The sequence below is a fragment of the Hyalella azteca genome, unplaced genomic scaffold (assembly GCF_000764305.2).
Source record: "Hyalella azteca isolate HAZT.00-mixed unplaced genomic scaffold, Hazt_2.0.2 contig1950, whole genome shotgun sequence".
NCBI lineage: Eukaryota > Metazoa > Arthropoda > Malacostraca > Amphipoda > Hyalellidae > Hyalella > Hyalella azteca.
In genome coordinates, this window is record NW_025932242.1 from 1 (window position 1) to 24,622 (window position 24,622).

Genomic DNA, 24,622 nt, shown 5'->3' on the forward strand with positions numbered 1-24,622 from the left:
ATAAAAATAATAATAATACCAACAATAATAATAATAATAACAATAATAATAATAATAATAATAGCGGTTTCAGCGTTTATTAGGCCGTAGGCCTGTCGCCGAATCTTAACATCTCTGAACATTCGCAGCATTTTGCGGTCTCGAGCTTGCAACTCACTGCTACAATTCTGCTGTGCTTAACCGCCCGGCCTCCTCGCCGATTCTGACCAGAAACTGGCTGTCAGAGCAGGGATCGAACCCGCGCCTCTCTGCTCCAATCTTGGTACTCCTGAACTTTAACCACTGGGCCACCCTGCCCGTTTTAATAGAAGTGGTTAGAATAGAATATAAATAGGCCCGTTTTTTGTGAAAACTGTTTACAATTCTAAAATAAAGTTCAATCGTTGCGAAACAGACTAAGAAAATTTAATAAATGTGATACGATATATATACAAGTTATTCTGTTAACTAATTTATAAATTGGTGCAAACTTTTAATTACTCCCAGTAGATGACAATAAGAGTTATAGGTACTGTCATCTACTGGGAGTAAGTTTGCATCAATTTATAAATTAGTTAACGGTATAACTGGTGAAGATATCTTATCATATTTATTAAAATGTTCTTAGCCTGTTAAGCATCGATTGAATTTATTTAAGAATTGTAAACAGTTTTTGCACAAAAAATCCGCAGTTACAGAACAATTTTAACAAATATCTACCTACTCGTCAAGAAACTCCGGTGGGGACGGTGGCTCTAAAGTCTAAACTCAGTCGCCAAAGTTGGTTGAGTCCGCTGAGCGCTGAGGAAGGTAATTGTAGAATTTGTAGTCAGGGGCCGACGCCGAGAAGTAAAATCTTGTTTGCGCAGAATTGCGCTCCAATTCAAGACTATATCAATACATTTGTACACCCTACTAATATAAATAGCAGTTACTGAAACGATCACTTACCTACTAATCAGTAATCAGGCTAATTGTATTATTTGTAACTAAGCCCGGCTTAGACTAAGGGCTAAGGCTAATGTTCCGAAACCAAAATATTTATTGTTACCTGCTAGGGAAGACAGCTGCCAAATTTTGTCCTCTATATTAGGCCAGACCTGAAATAAATACTTTCTAAGATGTGACTAGAGCTCAGGTTCACCTGCCATTTTTCATTTTTGGAGCCCTCTGCCATCGCCATGGATCTGCTGCCGAAATATTCCCTCTAAGACTAATGATTCCTTGAAATTTTGAGCTTCTGCAGTTCAGTACCACCTCATTCCTGTCAAAATATCCTACACTGTGACAGCACCCAAAATGTTGCATTAGTGATTTCCTTGTTGCAAGTGCATGTTAGTGGTTACCAATTCCTACCATGTCAGACTTCATTTATCAAATTTAAGGATTCAAAATATAGTAAAAATGATTATGAATTGGTTCTGAAACATTTAGTGCACCAATTTTTATATGTAGTTAATGCCAACCCTTAATCATGTTAATGCAGCACAAATTTGATTTTATATATTTTTTTAATGTTTCATTTAAATTTTGGCTATTTAATTAATCTCAGAAAATTAAATGTTCTAACAAATTATGTATATATTTTCAGATAACTGTCACAACATGATCTGGAAGGCAGTTGTATCCAGAGTTTACTCTCAAACTAGGTATGATTCAAGTTGGTTGAACAATATTATTAATATAAACAACTTTTCACTGTCATATCCAAGGTTGTTAAAATGAATTTTCCTTTATAAATTTATTCATGAAAAAAACATGCATATTTTTTTATGTTATTATCATAATTTAAAATGATATTTTTATTGAAAATGCAAACCAAAAATTAAAGTTTTTTTTATATGAAATAAATAAAGTCACTTTTCCAGGTCATGGCAACCAGCTGGCTGTATTTGTTACGTAACTGGAAAGCCTTCAACAGCCTGCTTTAAATTCTTGGCCTCTCCTTATTTTCCTTCAGAAAGAAATTTTACCACTCTCCCGGACAAACTAGCTCCTAAATGTCCACCAGCAAATAAAATTACCCCACATCTTTTTGGCCTCTGCAATAAAATAAACATCTGCTCTGCCCATCAACAGGCCACTGCTAAAGCAGTTCAATATGTTCCAATCACCAAAATACTCATTGCTAACAGAGGAGAGATTGCATGTCGGGTCATGAGAACAGCCAAGAAATTGGGCATTCAAACAGTAGCTGTTTATTCAGACCCAGATAAAGATGCCCTCCATGTTTCAATGGTGAGCTTTTGCTTCTGGCAATTTCTAATGTGAAAGAAATGCATGTCTTTCAATTTACTTATATATAACTTTGAAAAAAATTTCATGGTTATAAATTTTTGTAAACAAATTTTTAGCAAATAATAATTTCATTAATCATTATTGAACTCTTATAATTTTTACACCTGTAAACTTTTACTCAAAGAGTCAAGGGAATTATTTCATTAATTTCAGGCTGATGAAGCATATCATATTGGCGGAGCAGCGCCACAAGACTCTTACCTGAGGGGAGCTGCTATTCTCGAAGTAGCTCGTCGTTCTGGGGCCCAGGCTGTGCATCCAGGCTATGGCTTTCTGTCTGAGAACACCGAGTTTGCTGAGGCCTGTAATAACGATGGCGTCATTTTCATTGGTCCACCTGCACAAGCAATCAGAGACATGGGCATCAAGAGGTTGTTGTTACAGATACTTGTATACTTCTGGGCCATGCTTCTTAGGCAACTCTATTATTGAAGATAATTTTTAAAAAGCTTGATTTCATTAAACTCTATAAATATTTTTAATGAAACCTAAATGAAAGTCTAGTGACACAGAAATGAATAGATCAATAAAAACTTTGCAGGAGGTCTTGAAGTATTTTTGCATGGCATTCTTCTTTTCACTTTGCTAAACTAAAAATTTTAAATCATAAATATGTATAATTTAATTGTAGCACATCTAAGCACATCATGGAAGCTGCAGGCGTGCCGGTTGTTGGTGGTTATCATGGAGAGGAACAAAGTGATGCAAGACTGCGTCAGGAAGCTGACAAAATTGGCTTCCCTGTGATGATCAAGGCAGTCAGGGGTGGTGGGGGCAAGGTTTGTTCAGGCACCTCACTGAGATAAACATTTAGATTTCGTTTTATATCACTAAAAGAACGAATCCTACATGACATTAGATGTGTGGTGCATTTATAGTTTTTGTTTTCAATTTTTGAAACCTGTTGAAATATTTTGCTGTGGTGATAAATTCATGTCTTAAAACTTGTTTAACATTTCCAATTTATTGTTTGATTGTCCAGTGAAGAAACTTTCTCTTGTCTTAACATTGTATTTGATAATTTTGTTTTCATCTCCATCTGCTGATTTTTGCTCTAACTTTTAATGAAGCCTCAAATTTTACAATCTCCAGGGCATGCGCATTGCTCTTACTTCAAGTGAGTTTCAAGAGCAGCTTGAGTCAGCCAGACGGGAGGCAATTAAATCATTCAATGATGACGTCATGTTGATTGAAAAGTTCGTACAACGACCCCGACACGTCGAGGTCCAGGTAAAGACACTGCACATTTACTCGCCATCCTGAACATTTAATTAATTATTAGAAGCAAAAGAATGGTAACTGATTATTTACTGGTTTAATATGCCAAAACTTATAATAACATCTCCAAACATTGATTACCGTTTCTGTCAAAAATTGGGTATATATAAATGAGAAACTAGCTTTTTATGTTATAATTAAAATCCCTGCAACCCATATCAATTATTATTTATACACACTTTAATCAGTTTTCATTTTTAAAAGCGGCGTGTTACTCAAATTTAATTTTCAAATATTGTTCATGCTCAAAGCTCTAGAAATTAATGTAAGATTTCAGGCATCCAAAAACTGGATAAAATTGTTTATAAATTTCGTTGTTAATTGACAAAATTTATGGAATTTGTCTCAGATCTGGAGAATTCAGTTTATTTTTCTTGCTATGTGTGCTAGATAAAATTATCGATAAAATTTTTGAACATTTTCCTGCATGGTCTCCAAATAGTGATGTTGGTGGGCAATGTTTACAGGTGTTTGGAGACCAGCACGGCAACTACGTGTATCTGTACGAGCGCGATTGTTCAGTGCAGCGTCGCCACCAGAAGATCGTCGAAGAGGCTCCAGCACCTGGCGTGTCAGACGCCGTCAGGCAGCAGTTGGGAGAAGCGGCTGTGCAGGCTGCCAGGGCTGTACATTACGTTGGAGCAGGTGCCTCTGCTGTTGCAGTTTCTGACTGCTATATTTTGGCTAAGAGAAACAACGGTTATACATTCTTGAGAACTCAAGAAATAACTTATTCTTGAGAACTCAAGAAATAACTTATTCTTGAGAACTCAAGAAATAACTTTTAGTGTGTTTCACTTTCGTTTATGATTTAAAGCCTGGAACTAGAAATAGTTGCTCTATGTTAAGCCAGCACTGCATATATGTGAATGTCAGCTGCGTATTTATTTACAATTTGCTCTAAATTGTAGTGTACAATCGTGTTAATTTTCAATGGCTTGCTTAGGAGACGAGTGGCAATTATCGACACTTTCACATTGCGTTATTGTGCTACTTTTAACCCCAATGACTACTTGATGTCATGAGTTCTTTTGTGAGACAAGTAGGAATATTAGTTGACCAGAAGTAATTGTCCTATCGTTAATAATATACTATCGTTATCAAAGTTTTTTTGAGTTAGTGCTACTTTAAACATACCGTCATTACTGTCCATTATTCCAGTTACAACGTATAGGTAACTCTTTCGCAACTCAATTCTTTACAATCAAAGTCAAAGTAATTAATAGAGCTGCAACCTGAGCCCTCAAGCACTTCACGCTCACATTACTCCGCCCACAGGTACCGTTGAGTTCATAATGGATGCTCAACAGAAGTTCTACTTCATGGAGATGAACACGAGACTTCAAGTGGAACATCCTGTGTCTGAAATGATCACGAACACGGATCTTGTGGAGTGGCAGATAAGGGTTAGTAGATGTAGAAGGTTTTCAAACGCTTCAGAAAAGCATCTAATTTGCGCTGGAGGCAGGGGTTCAATTTAAGTCAAAAAATTATAATCTCTTCAGTGGTCTCAGGTTTGTAGCCTGATGCGTTTAGGCGCAGAAGTTCTGGGTCAGATTCTTTGTTCCCAGAGCAAAAGTACGTTTCGGTTTAGTCGGTTCGGTTTATCCTGATTGTCAAAGATGAGGTTGTCTGTTTAATGGGTTAGGTATGCATAATTTTGTGTGAAATGCTCAGAAAGAGGTACCAGCATGGAATTATTCTAGATCTCTGATAGCAGATTATATTCGATTACGTATCGTCTTGGGTTCCATAGTTGCTTCGTGCTGCCTCCTTCAGTGTTAGGGCAAGCGTCTCGTTGTGTGTTTAAGGATTGTAGGTTGGTCGGATGTCACTGTAGTTAGAACCAGAGCTAGGCAGCGCTACTTTGAAATGTAGCGGCCGCTACATGTAGCGCCGCTACCGCTACTGAATATGTAGCGGCCGCTCCGCTACATGTAGCGCGCTAATGCCCACCTCTGGTAACAACTAACATTTTGACACTAGTAACAGGCTGAGGTTGACAACATTACACCGCAATCTTTCGTACAGTTTTATTCTGTAATTTATATTTTGTATGTATCATGCTGGTTTTTAAATAATATTTAATACTATTAGGTAAAATCTAAAGGCTTTATCTATAAATGTAGCGGTAGCGCTGTAGCGGCAAAACCTCGTATCGCTACTTAAATATGTAGCGGGCGCTACCGCTACCGCTACATTGCTTTAAATGTAGCGCCGCCACCGCTACCGCTACTGAAAATGTAGCAGCTTCTACATGTAGCGCGCTACTACCCACCTCTGGTAACAACTAACATGTTGACACTAGTAACAGGCTGATGTTGACAACATTACACCAAAATCTTCCGTACAGTTTTATTCTGTAATTTATATTTTGTATGTATCATGCTGGTTTTTAAATAATATTTAATACTATTAGGTAAAATCTAAAGGCTTTATCTATAGATGTAGCGGTAGCGGCAAAACCTCGTATCGCTACTTAAATATGTAGCGGGCGCTACCGCTACCGCTACATTGCTTTAAATGTAGCGCCGCCTCCGCTACCGCTACTGAAAATGTAGCGCGCTACTGCCCACTTCGGGTTAGAACACTGCATGACGTGCAGTAATTGTTACAGTACGGTCACACCGCTATGGGTGAGTCATGTATAGCCAAACCTCTATCTGCGCTGACAATTTCATCTGGAGGGATCTTTCCCTCAGGGGGGAATTATGACGCGTGTCTATGCTCGTCGGAAGTCCTATGGGATTTCGCTAGCCTAAGGGGATTGTTCCTGAGCGCCCCACCGCTGAGCTCGCGGTGTCTGACCGTTGTTCTCAGTTGTGGGGTAAGTTATTATGTAGGTAGGATTCCTTGCAGTTACCTTCTCTGTCTCTATCGTGCGGGCGGCCGATGTCCCGTATAAGCGACCTCTTGTTCGAGTGTCTTAGTTTCTGTTGTTACTTTTCACCTGTCCCTCCTTGTCACTTCCCCCTCCTTGTCATCTGTCCCTCCTTGTCACTTCGTCTCTTTGAGATGCTAACGCTGCTTCTTTCGAGCCAGCTTCAGCGGGTTGGACATCTGAGACCTTCCGCCCCTTGTGGGTGAGGATTAACTGGAGATTTTGAAAAATTGAGACCTTCCGCCTTGCTGGCAATGTTATATTTTGACCTCCGGTGCGAAATAGCGTGATAGCTGCGCTAGCAAACCATCATAATACTACTACTCCTTGTCACTTCGTGTCTTTGAGATGCTAACGATGCTTCTTTAGAGCCAGCTTTAGCGGACTGGACAATTGAGACCTTCCGCCCCTTGTGGGTGATGAAAAACGTTTGATTTGAGAATCTTTCGATAACTGAGACCTTCCACCTCTTTGGTGATACCTATTCATCTTGACCTTCGGTGCGAGATAGCTAAATAGCTGAAGCGCTAGTAAACATTTTTGGCCACTAAACTAACTAACTGGAGGGATCTTTGGTACGATGTGCTCCAAGCTTGCACATAGTCCTTAATTGCTCCCAGTTGCCATGGATCATAAAGTCATTCTCCCATAGCATTGATTGCACGGTAGGAGGTATGTTAGTTGCGATGTCGCTATTGGCCATCAAAAAGAGGTTGCAGCTAATCACACTGCTCTACAGAAATTCATGGTGACGCATGTGCAGAGGTGAAAACGCTACTCCCACCCTAACCCTAAAGGACCGCTCACGCAAGAACCTAGGATGTTTAGGGCATAATTCCTTCTAGTCCTGGATCTACGTATGGACTACCGTATTCCATGTCGCCATGTGCCGTCGTATGCTTTGTGGTTTGTGCATGTCTAATTATACACAAGTGGTGTGTTTTCATTCAGGTGTATTATGTCAGGGCTGTTTTAAAGTCAGGCGCGTGCTTCCGTGGTTATATAGCGGTCGAAAGAAAAATTGCAAAGAAGTCAGGTTAGGATTTTCCAGGTATTGCACAAGTCTGTTGGTGACTATATCTTTCTACTACCTTCTCCACACAGCTTGTCAAGGTGATGGGGCGATAGCTGGATAACTCTTATAGGGATTTATTTCTTTTAGCAAACGTTATGACAGTTGCAGTTCGCCATTGTGACTTAAATGAGGCTGAGATTTTATTATACTAGGCAGGAGGGTTGTTGATGTTGTTGTTTGCGCCGACGTCACGTCATTGCACGGGGGAGGCTCCGATGGTGGCCGAGGGAACGCTGCCACCTCCTGGCCACCCTCCTCGCCTCTCGTGTGCGGCAGAGCTGTCACTGGAACACCGACCAGAGCTTTTTTCATTGCAATGGCTTGACTCTGTTGAGTGTTGGTGACTTCCACAATAAGCGTTTCATTTCTGGTCTCGGTTATCTTTGATGATATGTTTTTCAGTATTCTTTCTATCTCCTGTTGGCACTTATTTCATCAAAACTTGTACAATGACAACCCTTTTTAGCCGATATCGTAGAGAATGTTTTATGCTGTTTCTCGTTGGCCCAGATGATTGTTTTTCATTTTAGTTTTCGTCCAGGAAGCTGGGTCTAGAGTAGACAATTGTTCCCTTGTCTAGATTTGTCTGCCTCTAGTTTCTGTTGTATCATTCAATACGTATGGCTGAATTATCAGGTCACTATGTTCGGCGGCCTGCTCGTAATTCCGGCTCGCGAAAGATAGAAGGGGTAGCTCTGCTGTGTAGAAGTCATGAATGGTTTCCAGATTGAGTATCAAGAACAGGAGGTGCATTTAGAGGGTCCATTTTCGGAGTCAGATATTTCTTCTGGCGTCTTCACGCTGAGCAGGCCTTCAGGTTTCTGCCTTCAAACAAGGAGATCTCTTTTGTCAGGCCCACGAAAACCTGAGGTATGTAGCCTTAGTGGTCCTGGGTCCAGCAGGTTATGCACTTGACCCTCTTTGCATTATCTGCGCCACTATATTTGCGCGGCGTTTAAGCTTCTCCTACTTAAGAAGTGACCTGTCAAATCTCCCAGGTTGCTGCAGGGGAGCGTTTACCCCTCCTGCAGGAAGACCTGCGCCTTCAGGGTCATAGCTTCGAAGCCCGCGTGTATGCTGAAGAGCCCGGCAACAGCTTCATGCCTGGGGCGGGACCTATCACAAGACTGACGGCACCAGCAGGTGACGCTAGCGCGCCCAGCTGCCAGGGGTAACAAATTCATGATATCAAACTATTGACTAATCTTCTTTAACATATTGATCTCAAATTGTCCAATTTCATCTCAGTTTTGTTGAAAATTTTGATGAAGCCACGAAATATTTGCTTTCTCAGACGACGCGACGACTCGCATCGAGACGGGGGTGAGGCAGGGAGACGAGGTGTCGGTGCACTACGACCCAATGATCGCTAAAGTCGTCGTGTGGGGACCTGACCGCAACACGGCGCTCAACAGGCTTGCTTCTGCCCTCACCCGGTACAATGTGAGTAGCGTCGTGCTGCACCATGCCGGTGTTGCGTGGTGCTGCACCATGCGTGTTGCGTAGTGCTGCACCATGCGTGTTGCGTAGTGCTGGTGCGTGGTGCTGAGGTCTGCAGCACCATGCGTGTTGCGTGTTGCGTGTTGCTGGGGGTCTGCAGCACCATGCGTGTTGCGTGGTGCTGGGGTCTGCAGCACCATGTGTGTTGCATGGTGCTTGCGTTCTCAGCGCCTTGTGTACAACTCGCTTCATGGTGTACAACTTCATTGTGTACAACTTCATCGCTCGAAGCTATGCAGGAGCATATGTTCAGTCTTAAAATGCCTAGCAAATTACGGACCAGGCAATAAGTCCAGCAGCTATCTCAATCAATCGTCAGCTATGGAAAGATCGGGTTCCAAAGGCCGGATCCCTTGTGAATCAAGTCACGAAAAGTTCAAGAATCGGCAACAGGCCATGGGCCTATTTCTTCAGCGCCGACACTTCTATTCTATTCTATTCTATGGTGCTATGTTCCCATTTTCGTAACTTGATGCTTAGATTTGCAATAATTTAAGAGCGAACATTAGACCAACCCGTTGTAAAAACGAATTTCATGCATTATTGATAACTCCTTATTGTCGGCAAATGTTCATAGTTTAAGTTTAATATTTAAGGGTTTTGAATGTCTTTCCCTTTGCATAAGAATTTACAGCAAAATACGTGTGTATCGTTATATAGAATCTTAGATTCACCGTAAAATTTTTTTGATTTCTATTTAATCAACTACTTATATTTATTCCAGATTGTAGGGCTGCACACCAACATCGAGTTCATGTTATCGTTGTTAGCACATCCAGAATTTGTTCGCGGGAACGTCCATACTGACTTCATCCAAGAGCATCACGCCGCTCTCTTCCCGGACGTACTAGTCACTCCCGTGCAAGCTTGCCAAGCCGCTCTGGCGTTCCTGCTACAGCAGAGATCCGAGATTACGGTGAGATTGTGGCTATTATTTGCAGATTATCTTTCCTCTATTGAATCCTGAACTTGTGACCTCTGAACGATAAGATTTCTGAAGGCATTTTGTCTTGCAGATCGATTAATTAAGGATATTCTTTTCGGTGAAAATTTACTGAAGTTCCATTTAATTTCGAAATTCATGACTAAATTATAAAAACTCCTCTAGCATTTATGGTTCATAAATGCTATCATTTTATAAATTATACTTCGAATTACTTGTTTTGTAAACGATTTTTTTTTCAGACGAAAACGGTATCTCCCGCCTTTTCACAGTCTAATGCTTTTTTGCGTGTGAATCAACCTAAGAAAAGTAACTTTATGCTGAAATCTGGTGAAGAAAGTTTGACTGTGGCTGTAGAAGAACCTCCGTCAGGACAAACTCTTAGTATGAGCATTGTAGGCGCTGATGACAAGCACAGTGTCAGTGGGCGTCTGGAGGCCATTGAGGGAGGTGGTGCCGTGCAAGAACTCGTCTCAGAAATTAACGGAGTCATCAACCGAACGAGGATAATCCACCACGGAAGGGACCTCTACATGTTTACCAAGGTATATATTCGCGTAGACCTTAACAAAACTGTCGATTGTCACTTGAAATCTAGCGCATCTCCTTTATTTTTTCTATTTCCAACATTGACAATCTGTTATCATGACCATCCATTTACTAGGACGTTTATTCTTTACCTCCTTGGCTCGATAAATATGGTATTTTCCGTCATATTTCTTGGTCTCCTCAGAGTGGTGTTCAGAAGTTCACATTGCCGGAGCCGAAATTTGTGAGCAAAGTAGGAGCAGGCGCGGGTACAAGCGGGGGCGGTCTGGGGGCCGTGGCTCCCATGCCGGGAGTGGTCGAGAAGCTGCTTGTGGAGCCTGGCCAGAGGGTCCAGGCTGGAGACCCGCTGGTGGTCATCATCGCCATGAAGATGGAGGTGGGATTTTATTCAAGACGTTTGCTGCCATTAATATAGCTGTATTTTAGGCCGATCGACGGAAGATCGAATTGTGCTAGGTGAAATGTGTTAATCATTAGTGTAGATATTACTCAGTAGGTTGAATAGTATCAATTAACTAGCCCGCACAAGTTGATGAGTAAATAGCAATAGGCGCCGTTCAATGTACTATAAGCTGAGGCTCATTATTTCAAACTTTCATTCATGACATAGGTAAATTTTGTTTATTTCCAATATTTTAGATCCAAGAGTTCTTTTTCAGTTCATTGTGAAGGCAACTGCAGCCGGTGAGTCAAATTTTGTTTTATTTCCTATATTTAAGATCCAACTTCTTCTTCAGTTTATTGTGAAGGCAACTGCAGCCGGTGAAGTGCAAGCCCTGCTCTACAAGCAAGGTGATACTGTGGCTAAAGACGCCGCTTTGGTCAAGATGAAGTTCGACGAGGAAGAATCAGCTGATCACTCCGACGACTAATAAGGCGGGATAATTTCCTGCACGAGGGTCTATAACTCCCAACTGTAGATACGCGTATTTGTCCACCAAGCATGCAACGGAAGGTTGGGCTCAGACAAGATGTACACAAACCTAAGTACCGTGGAAATATAGCTAAAAATATAAGCTAGCATGAGTTATTCATTGGTTCATTGACAGGACCACGTAAGAGTTGTTTCACTTCGCACTTGTTAAGTACGTAATTGACAATAGGTTAATAATTTGAGTGCAAATATTAGGTAGTTGTTTATTATTAAGGAACATTATTAGAAAATAACGTCTCGCACATCTTGTTTCTTCAGTGTGAACTGTAAAATATTTGCAAGTTTTAATTTCTCAAAACATGAACGTTTGTATCAGTGTATGAAAACTTTATTCCCATTTCAATTTTCGCGTTTCCATTGCATCGTTTTCATTGTCCTTTTTGTTAAATGGAATGAAACACACTGAGCTCACTTGTTAATACATTTTCGATATCACGATTTACTCTGGCTTGTATAAAAAAATTATCAAGTTTGAGCCCACATTGTCGACTGTACGTCTTCAATTACGTACTGCTCGTAGTTGAGATTTAGACTCTGTAGACAGCGGCTTCTACCTCTGGCACAGAGGCGTTATTTTCTGATGGTGGTATTATCTCGAGCCGTGCGTAACATCCGCCGCTCTTGCCTTTGCACAACCGCTCAGGATTCACAACTACGCAGTCAAAGACGTTCTGCAAAATTAAAAAAAAATTCAGTCTTATTCTATGCATTCCAATTTGAGACATTTCCCACCAAACTGGAGCTTTTTGACTTCGCATTAATTCGACTTACGGTGTAAAACGTCACCATTCTTCAGCTATTCGGTTTTCCATGCGTATCATAGTATTCATTTTAAATAGAATTGTATATTCATTTTTTCGTCATTAATGGAATACTGAAGTGGACAGCCGACATGAGAAACTCGTGACGCTCACCTTCACGAAGTTTCGAAGGTCTGAAGGCACGACGAGGATATGTGGCTTGAAGTTGAGGCTAGCGTGGGCTTGAAGAAGAGATGGAGAAACAGCCACGTGATCGGGAGAAGGATAGACTGGGTACAGAGATTGCTGCGCCAGCACGTGGTGCACTAAACGATGGATCCGATCGCCTTGCTGACTAGGGCTGTGAATAATATTATAGATGAGCGCTTTTATACGCAGCGTTCAACATTCTATGATTTCCAGCTCTAGTCTCTTCAATATCCCAGTGAGATAGTTATTATAAATATTCGAGTCGTGTCTCATCCCAACCCTGGTTTATTATACGTCGTACACGTCATAACATTCAAATATGTAAACATTTCATAACGCCGAGTATTCAGACACTCACTAAGCTAGTTCCTCTTTGCCGATGTCCATGATCACGTCTTGGGCAGTGACGGCTATGACCACGCCATCGATCACGAGTAGAGAAGGATCGGAGACGAGGGTTAGTCGAGGGGAGACGGGTGCCGAAAGCGGTGGTGTAGGATACACGCAGCTAGCAGTCACATCTCGAGACGAGGAAACTATGAAAATCTTCGTGTTGCACCTGCAGGAACAATCATGGGAATGTCAAGCCATGTTATTTCCGAGCCGCTGAACGTAGCTTTTCAAAAGCACTGGGGCTAATGATTGAGAGCAGTAAATTTCATCGATCTCGGGATGATCTCTACCGATTTATAAGGTAGCTCCTTTTACAGAGATGAAAAATCAATGTCGAATAACTGAAAATACGCGGATAACTTCGATTTGAAAGTACCTACTCGTTTCCAGCATGCTATCAGTGCAGATGGTTCAAAACCATAGCCGCGATTTGGACTTTGATAAAAAAAAGACGGTAAGGACCCAATCTTTTCAATGTTGATCTTCTTCCGCCCAGAATGAAGAGTTAAGAATGAAAACTAAAATAAAATAGGCCCTGCGAACGATCAACACGTAGAAACTTACACACATTTTTTCAAGATGTGTGTGTTCACACATCATCGACTGCAAGTCATTGTCGATGCAAACTGTTGCATGCACGGAGGTGTTATTTATCTGAAAAATTGGGAAATTTCAGGGAGTAATACATTAAATAAACTGTCATGATGCCATGTCCAAACGAGGGATTTTATTTTTCGAAACGAAAAGGCTAAAAACCACACGAATGACTCACTTGGATAATGCATTAGTGACAGAGGAGATGGCCCTGTTGACGACAGCTTGAAAGGTTTCATTGACGCTGCCTTCACTCAGCAGAGGATGACTGGCGTCAAGTACTGGACCCAGCAGTACGAGCACATGAGGAGGTGACCTGATAGTATCAAGTACTCACTGACAACTGTAGATACCATACCAGTGTTTTCATTTTGTCATTGACACAATATCGCAATAGAAAATTAACGGTAGGAAAATAGCAATACAAACAGAAAATTATCTTATTGCGATCTTTCTTAATACTGAAACTTTTTAACGACGAATGAATTAATTAAGAGCATGTAGTGCAACAGGCAACTCATTTCAAAAACTGGCAGAGCGACATCAAGGTGTTTATCAAACGGTAATAATGATAAATTCACGTTGCCGACGCGGTTCACGTTCAGCATTAGTTCAGCTTACTTGGCAATGGTATCAAGCAGGTCTTGTAGGGGCTCGTAGAGAAGATTATCGCTTGTTGTGAAGGGTCCAGAAGCAATTACGATTTCCAAAGTACCTGTCAAGCCGAAGAAAAAAATATATTAAGCACCTAGTTTTATGCAGGATTACAGAAACGTCAAGGATGCCCAACGTATGTAACAAAAACATGTTCACTTAAGCGAAAGGATGTCGCTGTCTAAAGAAATGACGTAACAGTTTTTATTATCTAAGTGAACAAAGCAAATCTGTCTGTATAAGCTTCTATGTTATGAAATGCCTAATTAAATATAAAAAAACACGCTAAAAGACAGTTCAAAATAACCTTTGAGGGAAATGGGATGTTCAGGCAGCTCAGGCACACGCCCAGCTATAAGTTTCTCCACCACTAGCAAGTTGCCTGTACTGTTCACGCCACTCACACCAATCACCTGCACCAAAGATCAATTCAAGTCAATAATTGTTAAACCGAATGTAATTATGGTAGAAACGAATGATATCGTCGAATCATATTCGGCAAGTCTCTGTTTAGCTACCTGAACCATGAGAAGTTCTACATTTCGAGATTTAGTCATAAAAATAATCCACTTTAATAGGACAAACAATAAAAATTATTACCTGAATAAATTTCTTGACCGCAAAATGCCCCAAATACGCAAAATGCCCCAAATAAATGCGCCCAGGTTTTTACACATCATAAATTCAGTTTTCAATAATGATCACATCATATCGTGCCACAAAGAAGCATTAGGGTACGCACACAGTGAAAGCAGGTTTGCCCGCGCGGGCAACCTGCTCCAACCTGCCACAAGAATGAACATTGGATAATAATGTAAGTGTTGGCAGTGAAAACCTGAACGAATAGGCTTCTGTATTCTATGGTTTCAGGCGCCAGCCTGCGCAGGTAACTAGCACACTGGCAACCTGCTTTCACTGTGTGCGTACCCTTAGTCCCAAGAGTAGCCCCGAAGTAGGCACTGTCAAGCGCATCACCTGTCCAGGGAAAAGCGCATAAGAGTCGAGCTTGGAGAGGTCCAGCGGCAGCATTACAGCCCCCGACAGCTCGCGTGAACCTTCCAATAACACCGACGCCGCGTTGAGCTTGCCCACGCTGTCGCAGCACACACGGCCCACACAGTTAATTGCCTCCTGTCCACATAAAAAGCCGAAGCTAGTTAATGAGCTTGAAAGCCTTCATTGGCCGGTCACATGTTCACGAGTCAAGCAAGGCCATAAGCACAATTTATGGGCACAGTTGATAGAAATTCATTTTTAGCTAAATGCAACAAGATGATAAGCAATAAATTGTAACTTAGACGCTACAGCAGCTAAAAATTATCGAATATAAATTTTCCTAAACAAGTTTCACGCTGAAATTAACGAGCCATCAATGCCAACAAGAATAAATGTACCGCAAAAAATTGCACATAATTAAAATTTTTAAAATCTATATGCCATTATTCATTATAATAAACAACAGAAACGTACATCAATTTCATTAGTTTCCCGAACTCGCTCACATTAGAAGGCGTATCCATAGGCCCCCAGCAGCCGGCACCCCCGAACGCAGGCTCGAGCTGCTCGGCCATGTGCATGATGACGTCATCTGCAATCGCAGCGGACTCGCGCAGCTTCTCGAACATGAGGCGCCCGCGACAGTTCTGCATGCTGGTTACCTGCACCTGTCAAATCAAGTTTTGTTCATTCAAATATCCATCTACCATCAATTTTAAATTGAATGAATGTTACATTTATTTAAGCTTTAACAAAGCGAGATTAGAGATTAGCAAAGATCACTAAATTTGAAATTCAACTCTGAACAAACCATTCTTGTTTTAAAACTACATTCAATATTAAAAAATTCTACAGGTCATCGTTCTTTATTGCCACATGTTCTTTCAAGTGATGTGCAATAGCAAATATCTTAAAATTGCCCGCATCACTCTAGAGCAACGCTTCGCAAAATCTGGAGGGAGGCAACAGTAATTTATGCAAAAAGAACCTCAATAGGGAGTTCCATATTAGCAGTCCAATCCTTGGTGGTAAAGTCAGGAGCTGCCGTGCCTTGAGAGATATAGGTAGAGACCACAGCTCCCGAGTTGTTTCGAGTGCTGTATCTCTCAGACGGAACTGCAACACTGCCAAATGAGGCAAACCATGAGAACTAGTAAAGAGTTTGAGCTCTTTTCAACCTTCAACCAAAGAAGTTGACACTCTGGTAGTGAAAATAGATGCAAACCGTCTGACGCGATATTCACAGTTACCAAACCATAGGAAGAGGGCATGGAAATTGGGTTGTTACAATATCAATATTAAAAACGATGAGCGTCAAATAACGAGTACAATGCATGCGGTATTATTGTGATGCATAATAAATTTAACGGACATTAATAACAGCTACAATCAGGCGCTCCCGTTTCTATCTTTTTACCGTACTCTACGTCACAAAAAGCTTTTTATGTACAAATACTTTCAACATTAGCCAATGCATGGCTAGATTGAGACTCAAAATATTTCACACCTCATTACCACTCAGAAATTAACCAATACCCCAGGGGATAGACAACTTGACTCGTTTTTAAACAAAGATTTGTAAAAATGACTTCAACTACAATAAATTTCGCAACAAATTTATGGAAACATATACCTGGGCGATAGATACAAGTGGTGTGAAGCAGTCAGTCTACGGCTGGGAGGAGTGCTTGGAGGCCTTCCATTTTTCTCATTGAACTTAGAAACAGGAGTGGCAGGCGAGCACGAGGCCTGGCGACTATTTGCCACCTGCAAACATAACATTTCCAATTTTATTTCCATGTATTCAGTCAATGAGTCCATGGCAGCATCAGTAAATCCTTTAGACATTAATTGCACATTTTTAAGATTATAGCTAAATGAATGGTACTCCAAACTGAATGAAGTGGCAATCAACTAATTCAACTTCTCAATTTACAATACTCGTAATGTTTCATATTGCAGCAGGATGACACGCAACAACTGAAGAAGTAGCGCTAGACATCTGTAGCAGAAGTAGAGCTTCTTGACAGCTACAGCAACGGCAGTTGGGCTTCTTGACGGCTACAGCTGCTGCAGCAGCAGTAGAGCTTTATGACGTCTACAGCTCCAGCAGTTGGGATTCTTAACGTCTACAGCTGCTGCAGCAGCAGTAGAGCTTCACTTCATGACGTCTACAGCTACAGCAGTTGGGATTCTTGACGTCTACAGCAGCAGCAGTTGGGATTCTTGACGTCTACAGCAGCAGCAGTTGGATTCTTGACGTCTACAGCAGCAGCGGTAGCGATTGATGGTTGCAACAGTAATTGTGAGGAACTAGCCTCAGATATTCAAATTACCAGTCGTGTCACCTCAAAAGTTCGGATGGTCTTCACATCATACATACCAATCAATGGCTGGAAACTGCAAGACCCCTATAGGCTTAATAAGCAAGGCTTGGGCTGGACGTGATCTGAAACGCCAATGACAAGCAGAAGCTAACTATTAAAGATAAACAGCATATTATTAAAGTTACAAATCAGAACGGGTAGTCATATAAAACCGATGGAAAATGGAATACTCACAAATTAACAAATCGAATACTAAAAAACAAATACCGTCACACCTGACACTAGAGAAAGAGGCTGTGACAAGTCTAATGCGTAAGGAGAGCTAGAGCTAGGCGACACCATTCATCTTTTCTCCTGCCCTGAAATGCCCACATCCCTGTCGGTGGATGACCTTCAGACAGACCCCGTGAACGCCGCAGGGCTGCAGGCCCGCTGGGGCAACCGACTTGGCTGGCCCCAGAACTGGGTCTAGTCCCCGCCTCGCGCCGTGAGCGAGGCGGGGAGGGTCAACAACAACAGCTAGAGCTAGGAGTTACGAGATAAAGCGCGTGATCATAAAAAAAGGTGAACAAAGTAGATAGCAATTACCTACGCATGACAATTCAATTACATGTTCACTAATATCATGTTATTACACAATGCATTCTAATTAAAACATTATCGCACCCAATATTTCACCCTGGCGTTTCAAGAGAGGAACCAGTACACCAGTAGGGATCAGCAGCTTAACAGACGGCTACCAAAAATTGAACGACCATGTTGCAGCTGGTCACGTTCGATCTTAGCGGTCTAATTGCAAGTAGTAGGAAATTTTCAGCCTACTATATTACAATAGTGAATAACACTGCAGATGAATTTGACGACACTGCAGCAGTATTGGATGAGTAAAGATCTAGTCATGGGCGGAATAGCATTACTAGACGATCTACTCATCCAACACCACCACACTTAACCAACTCACTGAATCCTTGTCAACGTTTGATCCCCCTGAAGATCCACCAAATTGTAGGCAGCAGAATAGCGTGCTTATTACTTTCATCTATTATATGCTTTTTCATTTGGACAAACTAAACATATGATACCTATTGCTTTATTAGATTTTTCTGATTTGTATTTCGAGATCCAACTTTGTTGGTAGCTCCAATTACCAGTGCTTGTTCTTCACGAGAAGCGAAGTGTGTGTCTCACTCAGTGACGAGTGTAGATCTAGTCATGTTTCTAGCCACATGCACTAGACCAACACACGTCAATGAAAGAGCTGTGGCTCCAAATCCGTTGCAGTAAATCGCTCCAGTAACGGCAGCAGTCACAATATAAAGGGATGATCTCGTCAGTCTTGAATCTAGTTCCGTCATCAACAATTATTCATATCATCTATGCCAATTGCTTCCAGAAAACCAGGACAATCCTCAAATATCAACATGTGGAAAACATTTTAGCTTAGGAATTTCAGCTTATTTATAAATGTATTCCAAGAGTAAACAAAAAATTATTAGCCTGAGATTACTCAATACAAAACTTTCAAGAAAGTAATAAATTCACATCTATGAACACATTCAACTTGGGATTTATTTTACTGAAAATTTGTGTCAATGGAACCACAAACAATGTATATATAAGTTACTAAAGAAAATGGATTAATATGTTGTACATTGTACAACTAAGCTACAAAATTGCAATTGCCATTCAAAAAAGCAGGTGTAAATCCATATATTCATTTAGAAACAATGATTTTTACATTACAAACCTTAGATGCAATTGGCGAAGCCCCATATGAGACGATAATATCCTCATGAGCCATCAATTCATCAATGAAGGAGGCAGGATAGCACGGGCCTTTTGTAGAGGCAAATGGGTTGGTAGAAGTCTTCTTCTTGCTCAGCTGTTCGCGCTCAAAATCACTGAGCAGTTCCAAAGACATGTCATCCAGTGACTTGGTAGCAGCAAAACCCAGCCAGCTTGCTGCCAGCTGATCTGCTGCCAGGTCATAACGGCTGCAAAGATCAAGACCTGCAAATACAATAAAATACTTCAGTATCAGAACTGACGAATCAATATACTCAAATCAATTGTTAATACACAATCAGAAAACAGTTGCCAATAAGATGTTGAAGAGTGAGTGCAAAAAAACATGGTTTTTCATCACATTCTTTACTTTTGTTTTCAGTTTCTAAAGTAAGTCATTCATTGGAATGACAGTTGTGAAAAATATTTGTCAATTATAAATTATATGAAATATGGCTCAAATTTATTGCTACTTAGAGGTTCCTTGAAGTACATAATTGTGACGGTTGCCTGAATGTCAAGGGATATTGAAATACAAGATGTTTGAGAAAGAACAAGGAAAAATAGCTATAGACAATATTTGCCAATTACAAAAGTCCTCATTTTATTATCTAGGAATTTCAAACTCAATAATACAATAATAATGGTTTCATAAACTGCATGCAAAAATAAAAACTTACATCATATTGCATAAAACATCAGGCACTGATTGATGAAAAACTGAAGGCACAAAATCTGATCATCTTCAAACAACTATTTGACAATTTATGTAAAAATCTGTTGTCCTCCAGTATTCATCAGTGCAATGAGATTCAAGAATTTTCAGGCAAGAGAGGCAAGGTGTTTATTGAAAGATGCCCATCTTAAGCTCCAATTGCCAATTATGAACAATTATAATACAGAACAAATTTTGGACACAAAAAGTACAACCACTGTACTCGCTTGGAATATCATGTTTGACAACAGGGCAGGTGTCTTGCAAACAGCCTTCTACCTCAACAGAAAATAACAACATGATTTCTTTTCATCTTATTCATCTTGAAAGGTGGCTGTTCTACTTTTTTTCATCTGCTAAAGACTTCAAAGATTGCTTGCATGTGTCAATTAGATTCTTCAGATACCTTCTGGTGCACTGAATTTCTTCCTATCAATGAAGCTATTTCTACAGGATGAAATGGAAGATAGATTTCAAAGAAGAGATAACCGTCTTGTCAATATGGAAGGCTGCTATGAGAGACAGCAGTCATTGTCCCATTCACAATATTTCCAGACTGTAAGTCCTTCATTGACTGAAATTTGTCCTTAATTATTGTTTGATATGTTCTCAAGAATGGCTTCTTCCAATGGGAGCATCTGCTTGTCTAACCTACTGGAATTCTCTTCAAGTTGTTGTGATGGCAGTGCAAAACATCAAAGGTTAACTTAGAATAGCAATTACAATCATTGAATAGTTATTATAAGATTACACTCTTAAACTTCAAATTTTTCATCTTTGCTGATATTTTAAATAAAAAACGTTGTTGCTTCACAATAACATTTTTGTAAGAGATCAACTTTCTAGCTAATAAGGTCATGAAGTCAGGATTTGTTTGACTGATAAATATTCTCTAAAGCCATTTCCCCCCATTCTTTCTTCAACAACTAACTTTAAGACCCCTCAGCATTTAGGCAATATTTTCACACTAATGTCATGTGTGTGGTTCAAACAACTAACTTTTTAATATAATGACTGGTCACAAAAGTGGAAGCATTAATAACCAGCCACTTTACGCATTAGTGGCCTAATCAAATGATGATAACACCAGCATTTTAAATAAAATATCTATTGTGCAATGGAGAATAAAGTGCAATAAAATAACCTGCAGCCACTCACAGACACATATGCACCTGCAACACTAGAAAGTCAACCTTGGTCCAAGAGGACAAGAGAGGTTGTTCTGACCCCACATCACAATAATACACATTTCAGGCAACATATTAGCATCAATTGACTTGTGCCATATTCCATATACCAATATGTTTGGCTGAAATTAATTTAGCTCTATCATCTAAATAGCCTTGGTATCTATCAAAACAGTAAAATGAAGGTTAAAAATATGCTGAATTTCTTATATTTTTTTGGGGGGGGGGGATAAACTAAGTGGCTTTGCAGCAACACTAGAAATAATTTCTTGGAAAAATCCTTTTGAAGCAATTCATTTGGCAGGTGACCAAATAAAATTCCTTTGATTTTTAATATCAAAATAAGTGGTTTTATTCTCCACCCTACAGCTCATCTTATGGGAGAATTCTGAGAAAAATTCCATAATCTGTAAGAAGACATTTATGTATCTGCTGGCAGAGTCTAATGTTTTGTCTTGTTACACAATGAAAGCTAACAAAGAAGAAATATAATCAAGATTGAGGAAAGTAGAATTTTGCTCGCTAGAAGATTCATATGTTATTCTTTCCTCGTTTTCACCTGCTAGGGCTCTAATCCTATCATTTGAGTTAGGCTTCGCCCAAGTTTTTCTCCATCAATAGAACCTGCCACTTAGAAGGGATTGTTTGCATTGTGTTATTGCAATAAATGGTCATACTTAGATCTGGCAACATATAAGTTGGTCTCATTTTCATTCACTTCAACTAATTAGTATTTTAGTGAAATGGAGAGATGAACCACCTCTGCACCCAACTTTTAAGTTAAAAATTAAAACTTGAAAATAAATGTCAAAAGACACATTCCATAGTGAAAAATTATGGACACCAAATATATAAAAGGCTCATAAATGTACATATATTCATGTTTTGATTCCAATATTCTCTTACTAAGCCTTTTGTTTCAATTGGAGGGCAGCACATGTTAGCAACCAATCAGATATATTTAGCATGTTTTACTAATATTATGGGTGAAAATATGCCTTTTTAATCAAGTTTCATTACATAAGATATTGCATGGGTATGGTTGAAAACTTGAAATTGTCTGCAAGCATCAACACCTATGCTCATTTGTATGTGGCTTCTGCCCAAGTTATGAACCTGAAATTATAAGATAGAAAAAGTTCACTACAATATTGCAGATATAGTCACCTTTCATTGGTGAACTAGAAACCTAGCCTCTGAATCTGAGTGGTTAAGCAGAGAGTTTTAAGACTCTTCCTCAAGTTCTTTTTTGAGTCCTATAGGTAGACCAGTTACCTATCATGGATACCAGCACTATCACACATAAGAAATTGGTTTAAATCTTGAGTAGACGATTAAATTAAAAATGAACTGATTCTAAAAAAAATCTATGGTTTGTCACTATGCTCAGAATCATGAATTTTTATATATTATCAGCTATTAGTTGCCCATTAGATATATTGAAGCTTTTATTGTACTTGAAGTGCAGCAGTGCAGCTTGTCAATAAAAAGGCTAAAGACAGGTCTAAAATAGGATTTAAAGCATTTTATTATCACATAGTTTATGCTGCAAAGAAGACAAAGATCTTGCTAGAAAGTCAATCAATGACACTCACAGCAAGCTGCAGGCTCAGCCACTAAAGCACTAACTTGCCTCTCTTTAAAAAAAAATAAACATAATTTACCAGTGAGAATTATAATTTTTATGGGTTGATAACTTGATAGCCACATAATAACAATGAAGCTCTGTTTTTAACACTAAAAAGTTGAGACTCAGTTTATAAAGTTGATTTATGAAATTAGACTGAGACATCATTAGTGATGTGGTATACTAGGTATAGTTAGCAGCATTGATGAATGGCAGTAGTGAATTCAAATTTGTATAACAGCTGAGTTACAGCTCCAACCTCTAAGTACTTTCATTTTGTAGTTTATAGGTAGTGGAACACATTTTTCAGATCATTATTTAGCCTGATGGAGCAATAAATGAAATGTAGTTAATTAAAGATTTGGTAATCAAAATAAGTAATGTGAAGTTTTAATTCAAGACAATGCAGTTTAGAACTTGTCAGTCAGGACCTGAGGACAATGAGGACATGTATAAATGACATACTTTTTCATTAAGCACAATTTTCCTTCCCTAACAATTAACAACTAACAAGATATAATCTGTTATTTAACTCGTTTCAACTTGGCAGTTAATAAGCAAGTTGAGCAACATGGATGCTCAATCTCATTGAGTATGTCAGTGTATTTACTATTACTGTAGGCTAGTGTAGTAGTGTTAATAGCTAGTCACAGTATAATAGTGTACTGTAAAAGTAGTTTATACTCTATATAGTCTATAGTACTGAATACAGAATCCTAATTTTACTGCATGCAGTCTGACAACATAACTTGACCAGGCTACTTAATGGGACCTGTTGTTTGACCTGGATTGAATTCATTACCAAACAAAAATTAAATGCCTAATTAACAGTCACAGCTTCTTTGTCCATTCCCAATTCAGTTTCTATCTAACAATTCACTAGAGATGTAGATTGTAGAAAAATTTATTATGAACACATTTATCACAAGGAATACCAAAATGTTCACTTCAGGCTTTCAGCTGACGCTGAAAACTAGACCATGAAACTTGACAAAGAAAATAAATTCCAGTCTAGTGACTAGCAGAGCGTGGCAAAGCAGAGTTTTTTAGACTCTCCCTCAAGTTCATTTTTGAGTCCTATAAGTAGACCAGTAAAGTATCCTGGAATCTGGATACCAGCATTATCATACTTAAGAAATTGGTTTAAATCTTGAGTAAATGAGGAAATTAAAAATGAACTGATGCTTAAAAAGCTCTGGTTTGCCACTATGCTGAGAGCAGCGTTAAATGCGAAGAGTTGGGCAATGGCCGCTGACAAAGCAACTTACAGCGTGATAAAATTGAGTCGCTCTGAACATCAATACCAAACGTTTCGAATTCTTCTATAATTTCTTCCGTTGTCACAGACATGATGTCTTCTGACTTAGGAGCAAAATCAAGTAATAATTTGCGATTGGAATACACCCACTTCAGAGAGGCGGAGCGATCAACAGGTGGCAAGAACCAAGAGTTAGGTTTCGCGCGTAAATTTGCAACTTGGCACGGTTACGCATGAGCAATAGACACACACTAAAAAACAAAAGAGTAGTAACGACAAACGCATCAACAATGTTATTACTTTATTTTACAATGAAGTAAGTAAGCAATATTTTGAATTTACTTACGTCACTTGTATCCGACGCCATTGCAGCAGGCGATAGTGTTTTGTCAGGACGCCAACGAAAACGGCGTGCTGCTTGAATAAGACAAGCAAATGGTTCTTATCGAAAACCAAATAAATGAACAGCATATATTAATAAAATTCTAATTGAAGCTCTTGTGAAGCGAAAAAACTCGTTATTACGATATTTTCCTCAAAATTATTGTAAAAAATCACATTTTTCAAATTTTAAAATGGTGTGAGAGATGATGCATTTTTCACTTGCACGTAATCAAACTCAAAATAGGACCGCATTTTCTTTTCGTGTAATTACATTTACATTGGTTCTATAAAGTGCATGAGATCTGTTCATTGGGA

At 39.6% G+C, this 24,622-nt stretch overlaps 2 protein-coding genes across 3 annotated transcripts; one reads left to right on the plus strand and one right to left on the minus strand.

Annotated features, from left to right (window-relative positions):
• Positions 1–705: 705 nt before the first annotated feature.
• Positions 706–11,794, plus strand: LOC108672239 (methylcrotonoyl-CoA carboxylase subunit alpha, mitochondrial-like). The gene is made up of 14 exons (XM_018159879.1): positions 706–789; positions 1,571–1,628; positions 1,848–2,217; positions 2,431–2,648; positions 2,909–3,056; positions 3,370–3,507; positions 4,023–4,200; positions 4,834–4,961; positions 8,510–8,654; positions 8,806–8,954; positions 9,736–9,927; positions 10,197–10,499; positions 10,688–10,879; positions 11,241–11,794. Exons 2-14 carry the CDS (start codon positions 1,585–1,587, stop codon positions 11,373–11,375), a joined length of 2,340 nt encoding a protein of 779 aa, XP_018015368.1. The 5' UTR covers positions 706–789; positions 1,571–1,584; the 3' UTR covers positions 11,376–11,794.
• LOC108672240 (DNA polymerase alpha subunit B) lies at positions 11,625–24,332 on the minus strand. 2 transcript variants are annotated; one of them, XM_018159881.2, is made up of 12 exons: positions 24,270–24,332; positions 19,099–19,361; positions 16,658–16,791; positions 16,013–16,148; positions 15,531–15,692; positions 15,004–15,159; positions 14,336–14,441; positions 13,996–14,089; positions 13,553–13,690; positions 12,746–12,946; positions 12,352–12,538; positions 11,625–12,108 (listed from the first exon to the last, which is right to left on the minus strand). In XM_018159881.2, exons 2-12 carry the CDS (start codon positions 19,270–19,272, stop codon positions 11,965–11,967), a joined length of 1,632 nt encoding a protein of 543 aa, XP_018015370.1. In that variant the 5' UTR covers positions 19,273–19,361; positions 24,270–24,332; the 3' UTR covers positions 11,625–11,964. The 2 variants fall into 2 exon arrangements, with proteins under 2 accessions (XP_018015370.1, XP_018015369.1); XM_018159880.2 differs by lacking the exon at positions 24,270–24,332 and adding an exon at positions 23,934–24,245.
• Positions 24,333–24,622: the final 290 nt, after the last annotated feature.

What these genes read in the sequence shown, in the direction of transcription:
- LOC108672240 (XM_018159880.2), bottom strand. Translation starts at nt 24,015, where the DNA reads ATGTCTGTGACAACGGAAGAAATTATAGAAGAATTCGAAACGTTTGGT. An exon ending in CACTTGTATCTATCGCCCAG is followed by an intron (nt 16,149 to 16,657) that starts GTATATGTTTCC and finishes CTCATTTGGCAG; the next exon opens with TGTTGCAGTTCCGTCTGAGA. An exon ending in GTCACTAATGCATTATCCAA is followed by an intron (nt 12,947 to 13,552) that starts GTGAGTCATTCG and finishes TTGTTCCTGCAG; the next exon opens with GTGCAACACGAAGATTTTCA.
- LOC108672239 (XM_018159879.1), top strand. Translation starts at nt 1,585, where the DNA reads ATGATCTGGAAGGCAGTTGTATCCAGAGTTTACTCTCAAACTAG. An exon ending in TCAGGGGTGGTGGGGGCAAG is followed by an intron (nt 3,057 to 3,369) that starts GTTTGTTCAGGC and finishes TACAATCTCCAG; the next exon opens with GGCATGCGCATTGCTCTTAC. An exon ending in CTGCCCTCACCCGGTACAAT is followed by an intron (nt 8,955 to 9,735) that starts GTGAGTAGCGTC and finishes TATTTATTCCAG; the next exon opens with ATTGTAGGGCTGCACACCAA.